Genomic DNA, 13,931 nt, shown 5'->3' with positions numbered 1-13,931 from the left:
AGCGAAAGCTTATGCATTTCTTCTGGGATCTCAAATCCTCAATAGAGAAAATTATATGAATCCTGTCATTATTGGTGACTCCTCAATCCTTATTCATCACATGGTCAAGAAAACAAAGTCGAAAAATGTTGATCTCAGCCAAATCACATCCAGAATTCAACACCAATTAAAAAATCTGGGAAATGTCTCATTTTACCATGTTTTAAGAGAGAAAAATAAGGTGGTTGACAGACATGCAAATAATGTTTGTATACGACCCTAGGGAGAAATAAAAATTGGCAATGAAGTTTTCAAAAAATTCATTCCATAAGCTCCTCATTATCCTCTCTCTGCAAAGTGTCCTTATCGTGATCTCTAGATTTCACCCCATTTCTTGTTCTTCTTTTCATTGGTCAACCACATTCTCCCTTCGAAATCTTCTCTTGTCATAGCTCCCCTCTCTATGCCAATTCATATCCCTCCTCGATCCTCCTCCCTTACCATTCTTGCTTCCCAATTCCTTTCCTTTATCTTCCCTCCCCTTCTTCCATTTCCCTGCATTGCGCCTTCCCTTCTCCAAACTTCTCGTCTTTGTCTACTTCTTCCTCTCCCCCCAACTGTGCTTGCCTCTCCCTTTGTGCTCTCCTACTTCCTCTGTCCCCCTATCATATTATGTTCGGATTCCCCTGGTCTTTTTCCAAAGGCCCAATCGTGCCCACATTGCAAGTCGCATAAAGTCGCCTTGGATCAAATTTGAGCCATGCACAACCAATTACAAGACAAATGCAAAATCTAAGGCGGGCTTCATCCTCCATTAGCTCAATGAATATCGAAAGGAGTTTGAAAATCTCAATAACAAATGTGCCACAAATGTGTGCACCTGAAAAATACAGACAATGTTCTACAAGACATCGTTTCTAAAAAGCCTAGAGAAAGCTCCAATGCTTTGGATTGAAGAAGCAAGAATCAACAACAAGAAGAGAAGACAACCAATCAAGAATAAGAAGAAACAAAGAACATGGCATATCGGGAATTTACTTGCTTACCAAAAGAAGGAACTCCTAGTTCTCGACATTAATATCTTTTTCACTTTTAGTCATGACAAGCAAACGTGTTATGCTCCAAAAGCAGCTCGTTAAGATCTACAATCTAAATATAGTAGGTAGGTTAGGGATTTATGAAGTCAATGTAACAGCTGAAAAAGAAGGATCAAGATCTTTTGCTCCTCTTTCTCCTTGATCGCTTCAAATTTCATGTACTGGGAGCTTTACCTTCCTCTATTTTGGAATGAAAATAACATATCCAACTTTGTTAAAAAAAAACTAAGTTATGATAGGTTTTCCCACTATATATAAAAAAGAATGAAAGAAATAATGTTACACACACACACACATATATATACACTTTAAGAATACAAATTTATTTTTAATTCAATAATTAAATATGGTACATTTTTAATAATAAATACTAATAACATGTAATTTCATTTAAAAAAACTAAGTTATGATAGGTTTTCCCACTATATATAAGAAAGAATGAAAGAAATAAAGTTACACACACACATATACACTTTAGGAATACAAATTTATTTTTAATTCAATAATTAAATATGGTACATTTTTAATAATCAATACTAATAACATGTAATTTCATAAATCTCAAAATATAAAATTAAGAATTAATAAAAATACAGTTTTTCAAATTATTTAACAAATTTTTCCTGAAAATAATTGGAAAATAATAAAATGAGAGAAAATTTCCAAAATAACATATATTAAATAACAAAATGCTACTCATAATATGTTTGTAGAGAATTTGGTTCTAGAGTATTCTCTAAAATTGCTTGTGTTTGGCTAAGAGCTCGTCTCCTTTGGATGTAAAGAAACAGGGTAACCACCCAAGACTCAAAGACTTCTAGGAGAAGTGAAAGCCTACCCCTTACAGACTATAGGTGAGTGTAATTCCAGGTAACATGGTTTTCCTTGAATAACAATAATAAGTCAACTAGCCACTAATGACTATAACTACTATTTGTTTGAAAAATAAATTATAATAAATTTTCTGACCATAAAAATAAATGCTAAAATTTTAATTTTAATTTTTCCCTTCACAGTATCGCTGTCAGTGTTCAAATTTGAACACATCACAGCCCTTCTGAAGCCCTCTAGCATGTCGGAGAAGTGCTCAGCGAAATTTACTAGTCAAAAGAAATTTAAATTTTGATTTTTACAAGTTTTAAAAAAAAAAAAAAAAAAATATTATAAAATGTCGTATGAAGGGTTGCCTGTCCGTAAGATATTTCAAAAAATCTTAATGCTGTGACTGATGTAACACTCTAAAGTCTGCAGGAGGTTCTGCCAACACTCTAGAAACTGCAATGGGATGTAATAGAGGTTGTACATCCATTCCCAAGTCTTTAGTCATAATGGCAGCATTGATAGAGTTAGCATTCATGATATGAGGTTTATGTTTGCATTCGTTGATAACAGAGATTTCTTTTCACATTCATTGATAACATAGGAGAAGTAGCTATGTATTGGTATCCATGAATAGGGCATATTTTGAAGGTATCAGAGATTTAGAAGAAACAAATGAAAAAAGATAGAATTAACGATGACTGAGGTAGATTATTCTGAGCCTGTGAATCTTGCCTTTGTTGACTTTTCCAATCCCAACCTTACAGCCAGTGCAGCACAAGTTCGCAAAGTATTTTTAACTCTCAGTTTTAATTTTCAACTTTCATTTCCCTCGCCTTTCATTCAGTTCATTGATTTAGGTGTAACCAATTAAAATTATTATATATGGAATGGTTGATTGATCTTTATATAGTCATGTGTAGACTCTAGATTATTTTTTATATCATCTATCATGTCATCGATGAAGATTTTTTGGACTAAGTCTTTGAACAAAGTCAAAGGCTTTTTGCCCTTCCTGAGGAGGAAACGATGAAATTGGTGTGGAATGAGAACCATCAAGGTTACACTCCGTATCAAGCAGAATCTCTTAATATTTCCATTCAACCTGAAGGTTTGATGTGGATTTGTGTCTCGTTATATTTACTTCTGCTTGTAATTACATCTTTCTCTGCTCAATTCTGAAAAATCAATCCATTGAAGTATTTCACCTCATATTTTTTCATATATTCGTTTTTCCAAGGGATTGGAAGGGGAGTTATGAAGCTTCTGAAACGTCGATAAAGGCAAGTGATTTCACGGTCCCAATAAATGGCCTTCAACAGGTATGCAGTTCAACATTTGAAACGGTATTTTTCATATTTTTCCAACGCTTAAAAATAGATTAAAGTGACAATACTAACATTTTTACATCATAACCGCATACTACATTTTTTGTTGTATCTCCATTTTCCTTAATTTGTAAAATTTTCTTCTTTCTTGTCAACCCACTATTAACACAAGATTGTTCAATTATGAGATTACCCCATTAGATGGTGATAACTACGCTTACTGTTTCACAAACCTTTTTTTTATCTTGTAAATAACTACTACCATATACTACATCTTCAAGGATGCCGAATATATTTGAGTATTGATCATGCCGAATAAATCCGAGTACTAATCATCCTACCACTATGAAAACATCATATCTTCCATCCTACCTTTATGAAGAAATATTCATGACATTACTTTGATGTTCCACATAGATATCTTAACATAGTATAATAAGGCTGATAGGGTTCCTTACATTTTCCATGAAGACATCATTACTTTGAAACTCTCATGTTCGACATGGAAATCTTGAGATAACATAATGAGACCGATAGGGTTATTTATTTAGGGTTTCTTTTTTAGAAAACATCGGTATATAGACAGAGTAATCTCTTTATTAATTTGAATTCTTATTTATAGTAATAAATTAATACATTCTCGTTTTATAGTAATAAATGAATAATTTTTCATTTTATAGTAATAAATGAAATAGATTAGTTAAAGATGTAGTTTTATCGTGTTTAAAAATATATTAAAGTGATAATATTGATGGACTTACGTCATAACCACATTTTCTATTGTATCTTCATTTTCTTTCCTAATTTGCAAATTTTTTTTTTTTTCTTGTCAACCAACCATTTAGACAAGATTGTTCCATTTTGACAACCATTCAAACAAGATTGTTCAATTATGAAATTACCCATTAGATGGTGGCAACTACACTTAGTTATTCTAACATTTTTTATATTCTTGTAAATAACTACTACCATCTCTTTTCTATTTCTAGATTATTTTGTGATTGACAACCATAATGCTTACAAAATCCTAGCATTGTTGCCATTTGAACTTACTATAATCAAGCTTACTATTAAGCCTAGATTTGTAAAATCAAACTTTATTTAAAACCCTGTATTTTTTCTCTTATCTTAAAAATCATTTTTCTTTATAAACTCTCAAGTTTTTGAAAACATAGAAATTAATGCTATAAAAAAAATTTGAAAAATAATAAGTGTGCTTCCCATAAAACTATGTAGAGTTTTGAACCAGGGAGATGTTTTAAAATGAAAATCCAAGGCTCTATTAATAACCACACAAATGAAGATTGGTCTACTTACAGGGCTACAACTTAATTTTCTTTTTCTGCTTGGTCTTCCCAAAAAAAGCCAATTGCTATCCATAGTACATACAACTACTATTATGTCTCCCACTTCATTCTCTCCATTCGGCATCTAGGAAATAAGTTTAAGTTGTGTGTGTGGGTGTCCATGTAGCTACTGGTATGAAGGGTTTTTAAAGAGATGTTGAAATCATAGAAAAATTAAATGACATTGTTAATGAAAAGAAACCATATTATTAGAAAAAGACATCAATGAAAAAAAACTGCATTATTAGAAAAAAATATCAACCAAACTTGAATTCATTGTAAGGACCAAATTTGAAAACCATTCTTAAACAAAAAAAACAACCAACCAAGCCATACAACAACAACATTACAAAACGTGTATTACTTATTACAATATTTCCCTATTAGATATGGAAAAATTTCCTTTTAATTACATAAATTTTTGAATCTATAAAGCTTGAAGTTTTTAATGGAGATGAAAGTCTATTGATAGTGTTCTTTGATTGAGCAATGTTAAGAGAAAAGTTCAATTCCCTTGGTTGTTGAAGGTATATATTTATTTTTTTGGTTTGCTTTAAATTGTTTCAAGCTGAACAAGACATATAGTATAAATTAGAAACAAATCAAAATTTAAAAAACTTTTTCCATTGTGCAAATAGATTTATATTTTTAATGAAAAAATTCAAATACTTTTGAAGATTATCTAATGAGTAGAAGAAACATATGTTTACCTTTTTTTAATAGAATTTGAGAAAAATATTTGCCTATTTACTAAATTCTATTGATCTTTTATAGTGTTTTAATGTAGCCACTTTTTAAATTTTAAAGATTTAGAAGGACACGATTTCATTTTGGCATTTTTTAATAAAGAGATCATTTAATATACACTTGTTAATAGAAGTACAATTTTTTTTATAACGTTTCATCTTTGAAGGGTTAGATAAATATATACCCTTCCAAATAAAATTAAGACCAACCCTTCAAATTTGATCACTGATCGCTGTAAGGTTTAATTTTGTTCATCCACCACTGCTTGACTTCGTTGAATGGCAAGATGATGAGCTCGACTCATGCTGATAACCCCAAGCCCGAGAACGGTGGTCTCAAAATTTCCATCGCCATCACATAACCGCAAAAACCAATATTAACGGTTGTTCCATACTACAAAGAATAAAAGTTTATTTGCAACCTTCTGTCCCTTTATTATCACAAGCAAACTATAATGTAAAACGATGAAACAATTTCGAAATAAGAAGTTACATATAAAAATAATCTCAAAATAGCTTACAGGACAAACAACAGAGATTGTATTGGTGGAATTTGGATTATGCTTTCATTTGTTTTGTTATTTTTTAATTAGTGTGTGAAGTTCTTTTCAATTGGGTAGAGTTTAAGTCAAGATTTCTATTATTAGGAGTGTATAAGATTTTTTTAAGAAGGGGGTGGTGAGTCCCTCGAAGCCATATATAGTCCAGAATCACAATATTCCCAATATTTTTACATTATGTACAGAAGTGAAATAGTCTCAATAAACTGCCGGGCAGCGTGATCATGCGACAAGGTTCGAACACGGGTGGGGAGCGGGAAAGCCAAAATTCGAACACAGGTAGGGAGCGGGAAAGCCATCCGGTCCCGACCACGTGAACTAAAATACTTTTTAGAATAGTTCTGAGGTAATTTATCTCCCCATAACTAGCTCTTACTCTCACTCTTCTCCTAAAGTTTTTGAGTTTTTTATGACCCTAACTTGATTGATAAACTTATTAATTTTGAGCTCATCAACCAAGCTAGGTTCACGAAGGCTCACTCTTGGCTGAATAAACACCAAAACAACTCTGTTACAAGACTGCAATTCCAGAAGGATACGTCTTCTACAGCATTATATCAGATGACAATGTGAGGGAGAAAGGCAGAATTGCTATCCCATAGCTGGAAGTAGTCTCGGTCATGCTGATTAGTGTTTTCTTTAACATATTTTTGTTTTTTGAACGAAGAACAGTCACAATGTTTTCAAACTATTGATCCTAGGAACACTAGTTTGAGTTTTATGCATATACTGGTAGAAATCAATGTTTCAGAAGACTTAGAAAACTTCTATGGTGACTTTCACACTCAATGATGGAGGATGCTAGATCATATCATATCTGAGATGATCGTTTTGATGATATTGGTAAAATATAATAGTTTTTGCTACTAATAAAATCCAGTTAGTTTTTTCGTCTGAAAAAAAAACAAGACTGCATTTGCACAATGAATTGTGGAAATGTCCAATACTTCCCAAAATTCTTCCTTTTAACCAGTACTAAACATTGAAAACATTCCTTGACCGTTTCATAATTATTCCTTAATATTAGATACCTAATCCTTAAAAATTTGGTGAACTGTGAATAAATATGTAAATTTGAAAGAGACATCAAACTTTAAAATTTAAAATCGAACATCACGCTTATATCTATGAATACTTGATTAATAACACATCAATGAAATATGAAAATTACTTCACCTAACCTGACACCTAAAACATGAAAACTCAAATAAACACGTCTCTGTGGTTAACTTATATGCCAACAGGATTAGAGTTACTTCCTAAATGTTATCCCTTTGGTCACTAAACCTTTCTGGATTGGGTTTTGGAAATGGTAGCAGCAACATTTAGATAACGTAAGTGCACTTGAAGCCTAACCTGTACGAGTAATAAAGGTATTATGTATCGGAATAAGATCTCATTTAAGTTATAGACTTTTATCAAAGGGAATAACACCTAACTTCCGTTAGACTTTTATCAAACCCTTTTCCTTTTCCAATGAAGTATATATTAGACTCCGCGAAATCCTGATTAGTGTGACAGGGATAGGCGAGAGGATGGCATCGAGTGATTATACCCCTCAGCCCTTTGGTTATATGCTGTCCATACAGAGGCAAGAGGTTTACAATATGATTACATTACAATATTATTACAGTGGTACAGCTAAATTTGAGTTGTTTAAATTATGGGTGGTTTTTAAGTTTTAGGTTTATGAGAATCTATAGGTTTGCTCATGGTATTCATATATAATGTAATTTATTTAAAAAGGTATTTATATATAATGTAGCTTATTTAAAGGCCAAAAGATTTCATGTTAATTTGTCATTTGGGGCCAATGAGATCTCAGTAACGGTGTCTTTAAACACCACCATTTTTCGGTGTTTTGTGATCTTAAGAAATATAATTCGCAAGCATTTACGATTTAAGAGAAATGAAATCTAAAAACGGTTGCCACAAAATCCAGCAAACCTTTAAGAAAGAAACCCTACAAGGTATAAACTAGGCAATGGTGCCAAAAATGTTGTCCTATTGTCTAATTTATACCTTGTAGGGTTTTCCAAAGCTAGACAAAGTGCTAACAATAGTGTAAAGAGCTTTTTGATAGCCTCTATCCTTTCAGGATCAATGTTGATCCCATTGTTAGCATTTTGTTAGTTTTTTTAATCCCGTAGGGTTTCTCTCTTCAAAGTCTACTAGATTTTGTGGAAACAAAAACACTGGCAAATTAACTACAAAATAAAATTATTTCGGAAGTTAGATCAGGACATAAAAAAATATTTCTTCAAACAGCTGACAACAATAATATCAGAAGTTGGTTCAAGATATCAAAAAGATTTCCAAGAAGCTGAAAAAGTTTAGCCCCGAAGATCCTGATCTCTATTAACTACATCTGATATACCTACTAGTGCCTCATAATTTTCAACAAACGTTGCTAAGGAAAAACTATTGGTCATATTTACCAGATATCATTACATATTAAATCAATTTGACAATCACATTGGTGAGTTCAACTGAGTATTAATCCGTCCACAATGATTCCATTCTTACTATGGTCTCCCCACCCAAATGGAATGTTTCATACATAAAGGGACGAGGCCAGGTGTGAGTCCCAGATATTTTTGGCAGAGTACTTATCACTTGGCCTCAGCATCTAAACCAAATGTAGTCCATTTTATGCAGAGCAACCCCAACCTTGAGACATGTTTCTTGAAGCAAGCTTCCAAAACAGACAGATCATTGGTCTACCAGATATTATGAAAACCAGCTAAAGTTTTATTAGCATGAGCCGAAAATTTTAACCAACTGCCTTCAATGGATGTTAATAATCCTAGGCCTTCATTGAATGTGCCTGGACTATGACTGCAGCACAAGAGATGGATATAACAAGCAAAAAGGCATAAACTTTTCATTGCCAAAGATATTTAAGCCATTAATAAGACAATTGGTACAGAGGCTCTGAATTAGCAAAGCCAACGCTGTCAAAGTATGTGTTTTTTGTCTTCCTTTCTGCTGCACTTTATGCATAAGCTATGTTCTAAATTGTAGTAGGGATACCGATTCTGGGTCTCTCTTGGCCTGGTCGCAGGGGAAAGTGAAACCCTTGTTTGTGTATGATTCTTTTTCTAATTCTATAATATAAGACTCAAGTTTCACAATGGGAAAAAAATGCTGCACATAGAAGAGGCATTAAACTTTCCCTCGTGCACTATCTCAGGCAAGCTTCAAATTTGATCAATCTCTGGAAATCGCAGAGTTGAGCCGGTCCATCTTGTTATCCTTAATAATGCAAGACCACAAGATATAAACACTTACAAAGAGAAATCAATGTTTTCAATCAGAGATCATTTTGTTAAGTCACAGAGGGCACCGTAGTGGGGAAAAGCAGTGCGAGCGAAAACCCAGGTAAATCACTATGCGCTGTCGGTTCAATTAGAATGACTACCGCTAATAAACAAATCAACCTTGAGATACAATATTTCTACATAGAAGAGAAAACATAATCCAGCCGGCTTATATTCAATGATGAACTGTGTAAACCACCATAGGGGCTCTCAGGGGAAAAAATTGAAATGTTTATTGTCATAGCTGTGCTTTGTAGCAATGGAGCTAGAAGTAGGACAGTACGAGCTAAATCACCACTGCGCACATGGGTAATCAAGCTTTGAATGCACAAAATGAACCATCAGTAAATAATTACACAAATTGATTCTGATTTTACCAAGTGACTGGAACAGAGGAAATTTAATGTTTGTGAAAGTGAAAAATAAGTTTTTCTCTGATCCCAAGGCCTGACATATTTTACTCAATGAGAGAGAATATTTCTATATACAAAGGTGCATCATCTAATTGTTAATTAATTTTGTCTGGACACTCATAATAAATTGTTGAAATAAACCAAAAACGCCAGAATACTGGACAGCATCAGAATAACTCAAAGCATGTTATGCCCGCAAGTAATTTGAAAATCTATTTCTGGTGTGTGGCAGCAGATGCTGCTTCTCCCTCCTCTACTTCTACATTTTTACCTAATGATGAGTAGTTTCATCTCTCTTTGTTGTTTGCTTGTACTTTTATATTTATTGGTATCCTAATCTTTATTCTCGTAATCTTCCCTGCAGCACTTTGTTACTGGTTATACTTTGAGTCCCATTGACCTATATTTCATATATTGACACTAAATAGTGGAAACATAATCAAATTTAACATATTATAGTGTCCACATATTTTTAATCTTTCTAGGAGATTGTTTCCTTAACTGTTATAATTTCTGTTCAACGCATAATATCTTTGGAAATCTCAAAATGCCCTCAAATTTCGTGTAGTTATTTTCAAATAGATTGGAATAGTATGCACTGACTAGATGTAACTATAATCAAATTTAGCATATTCTAGTATCCATATTCTAGGTACTGTTTCTAATTGATTTCGCTACTAATATTTCACAGGTGGTTGCAATCAACATGTATTCAAAGCCAACGAAAACAAGAAGTTGGATTTTCTTACAGTTCTGTATTCAAATAACTGGAGACGAAATTCTTCCCTTTCAATCAACATGTATCCAAAGTTCCAAACCAACCACAAAGTGGTTAGTCATATTTGTTTAATAGTGGGAATTTATCCCTTTCAATTCACATGTATTCAGACCAACTGAAATAAAATCTGTCCCATTTTTTTCAATAACTCTGTATTCAAATGGTCTAAAAAAAAAATTGACCCTTTTTAAATCATTGCACGACATGGCTACTCAGTAAAGTAGATCTAAAGATGCATCAAAGTACATGTTTACTGAGTAAAGTAGATCTACAAATGCATCAAAGTATGATAAATACTATGAAAATCGAAAAGGAGAAGATATGCCAGCAATTGCATGCTCAAATCAAAAAGGAAACAAGAGAAATGATAGATTGTAAACTCTACAACAGTAGAGTTTAATTAAAGTTCTCAGAAAGCAGGGACTGCATACACTATTATATCTAATGAGTACACTGTTATTCAAGCATTTTAACTATGAGTACACTGTTATTCAGGCATTTTAACTAGGGGAATGCAAGGATCCTTTAAGACCCCCCCATTGTATCCTTGGACAGATGAAACACAATATTTGTTGTAAATTAAAATCGATTGCATATCATAAGAAGTCGCCAAAGGCCAAAATCAATTGACAAGTTCAATTGACAACTTAGTTCAAGAAATTCCCCAAAAGACTGTGAGGGAAGATGGTGATATATTTAGATTGATTTATTTGCCACAGGAAGGAAGTCTAATTAGATTTACTGCGGTTGTTTTCAAAATACAAACAGTTGTGATAAGGTTTACTCCATTATGATAAGGTTCAAGGAGTAGGCTTTTCCACTCTGTAGAGTTTTAGCTCTTGCTAAGTCATAAATTATTGGTATATCTGGCTTGTAGGCTGTTGGATATACACGTGGTGTTATAGTAACAGCCACTAAATTTGATCATGGGCCTTATCTATATTACTCCAATGAATTACGATTCATCATGGTAAGAAAAAGAAAAGAGGAGAATGTGGATGTATACAAGTGTAAAGTTATGTTTAAGAGCTTACCAAATCTTCAAATGATTAACAAAAGACAGGACGCTATTATCTAGATTGTAAGCTGTTGGATATACAGGTGGTGTTATAGTAACAACCACTAAATTTGATCATGGGCCTCATCTATATTACTCCAACGAATTACGATTCATCATGGTAAGAAAAAGAAAAGAGAAGAGAATGTGGATGTATACCAGTGTGAAGTTATGTTTAAGAGCTTACCAAATCTTCAAATGATTAACAAAAGACAGGACGCTCTCTTCACCCAAATTGGGTTCTCAAGATTGACACCAAAAAGTCATAAGGTGTGGCCGAGTGACAAATATTCAAGCATGCTATATCAGAAACAAGTCATTGACAGAGAAACAATACTTGAAACAAGAAAGTATACTGATTCAACTGCAAGGAATTGTTATGATCCGTACCTATTTGGCCTTGATGAACAGCAGTACATAGATTGACTGCCACATCTTGATCAATAAATCATTCATTCAACAAAGTAGCTGAAATCTAAGTCCTAAAGAACTGATATATGTGTACTTGCCAAGTAGATAAAGTGCAGAAAGATGGCACTCCCTTCATCTCCTGGAATGGCAAAAGAAGCCGGGGTATTTGATTCAAACTGAAATAATACAGTAAACGTTTTCACATGCTGAGATTTCAATCATCCACATCTTAAACAAATAGATCCAGAACAACCCCAAATAGAAAAGCGGCATTAAAGTGTCTAAAATTGAAGGAAAAAAATGAAAAAACATAAAATAAAATGCTGAGAATTTTCCCTACAGGAAATTTTAATTTCATTTACATTCCACGCCAGCTTCCGCTGCTCGCCGAGGTTTGCTCTTGCGCCTGCTTCCATTCCTTATCAAGGCATTTGGCTTAGTGGGTTCATCAATGGCAGATCTGCCAGGAACCCCATTTTTATCTGCAGCGAAATCCAAACTCTCTGTGATCTGGGCATGCCTCTTCCTCTTCTTTCCATTCTCAGTCCCTACCTGAACCTTGCTATCCTTGTTCACATTCACAGGTTTTATATCCTCCTCTTCTTCAATCTTCTCCACCTCTTCATCCTCTAGCTCATCCTTGGCCCCTTTCTGAGGGCGGCCTCTTCTCCTGTAAGCAGGAATGAATTCCTCACCCCCGCTCCCCGGATCCTCATGGCTAGAAACCGCTGTTAGCTTCTTCCCTTTGCCTCGGCCGCGGCCCATATCACCACCCACTTACGGATCTGAGAAAATAGAAAAGGGGAACCAAAAACGGATCTGCTCAGCCACCAGAGTGCTCAGTGCCTATTTGAAATACCTCGCAGATTCAACTGCTGATTTCAACAAAAACTATAGAATTATCTTTCAGGCCGGCAGGATTTCCAATTCATACCTTAACAAAAGTAGGTGCCTGGTACCCAGATTACCACTTCTTGTCAACTGAATACCGCCTCCTGTTTCAGGTGCTGAGTACCTATCCAATATTGCTTAGATTGGTAGTAAGGCAATCAGGCAGGAGGCAAAAACTACCAAAGGAATGGGAAACAGAATGGTATACTGAATGAGATCAAACAACAAAGACCCAGATTGGTTTTTCCAAAAAAGCCAAGATTGGTTTTAGGGAGATCAATTAAAATCAAGACAAATGGATTTCTCACAATCGGATTATGATGAGAAGTTTGTGGGGTATTTGCTTGATTGGATCTGCTACCAAACTCAAACAGGCTCAATGATTTTCAGACATATAGCAGGAAGGAAGCAAGAAAGCTATCAGACAGACACGCCTGAGTCTTGTCCTTACATACAGGCACAAGCACTAAGAATTAAATAGAGCAGAGCAAAAAGGAAATACCCATCCAAGATTATGGGTTGTTGCGTGCTGATAAATGTTTCAGTCACTGGCATGTTTCTGCTAGTAATGAGGAACACTGATAACAGAACTATTCATTGTAACAGCTTTGCTTTGCTTTAATTGGCCAGGCCAGCCTTGTATTGGATTGAGAGAAGTCAAGAGAAGAATTTAATTTTGATTGGAAAAAAGTATCAGACGTGGCATCGAATCATATGGAGCGCTGAATGGATCCGGATCCGGTTGGCGAAAAACTCATTTTAATTTTAACGAGGATTTCAAGCAAAGAATTCAATGGGACGCAAGGAATATCAAAAGGGAAGAAGCGAGGCTGACATGTTATCTCCCCCCGCGGGTTTCTTTTGGAACGAACCTACAATCCAAAATAATAATAATAATTTCTCAAAGTGGTATTTTTTATTTTACATCTCACCCTTACAGTGAATGAAAAATTTGTAATTTTTCACATTTTTAATTAAAAGTTTTAAATTATCTGTAATTTTGGATTAAACTTGAATTGAAAATGGATTTATTTAATCATAGTTTGAATTTAAAATAAATCTATAATAAGTTTAACTTAAAATATATTTATGTAAATAAAAAAATTATTTAATTAAATTTAAAATTATTTATAATTTAGAATTTAAATATATTTATGTAAATAACAAATTTATTTAAATAAATTTA

At 33.7% G+C, this 13,931-nt stretch overlaps 1 protein-coding gene across 3 annotated transcripts; it reads right to left on the bottom strand.

Annotated features, from left to right (window-relative positions):
• Positions 1–11,989: 11,989 nt before the first annotated feature.
• LOC149153100 (uncharacterized) lies at positions 11,990–13,607 on the bottom strand. 3 transcript variants are annotated; one of them, XM_089438406.1, is made up of 2 exons: positions 12,195–13,607; positions 11,990–12,030 (listed from the first exon to the last, which is right to left on the bottom strand). In XM_089438406.1, the coding sequence occupies exon 1, from the start codon at positions 12,617–12,619 to the stop codon at positions 12,209–12,211; it is 411 nt and encodes a 136-aa protein (XP_089294532.1). In that variant the 5' UTR covers positions 12,620–13,607; the 3' UTR covers positions 11,990–12,030; positions 12,195–12,208. The 3 variants fall into 3 exon arrangements, with proteins under 3 accessions (XP_089294532.1, XP_089294534.1, XP_089294533.1); XM_089438408.1 differs by having other exon boundaries at positions 12,217–13,607; XM_089438407.1 differs by having other exon boundaries at positions 11,990–12,639; positions 12,789–13,607.
• Positions 13,608–13,931: the final 324 nt, after the last annotated feature.

The sequence above is a fragment of the Pinus tabuliformis genome, chromosome 9 (assembly GCF_031772625.1).
Source record: "Pinus tabuliformis cultivar Carrire ecotype Pingquan chromosome 9, CPIR1, whole genome shotgun sequence".
In the NCBI taxonomy this organism is placed as follows: Eukaryota; Viridiplantae; Streptophyta; class Pinopsida; order Pinales; family Pinaceae; genus Pinus; species Pinus tabuliformis.
This window is presented reverse-complemented; position numbering and strand designations above follow the sequence as displayed.

Bases quoted from the DNA above. Each gene is read 5' to 3' on its own strand.
- LOC149153100 (XM_089438406.1), bottom strand. From the start codon at position 12,619: ATGGGCCGCGGCCGAGGCAAAGGGAAGAAGCTAACAGCGGTTTCTAGC.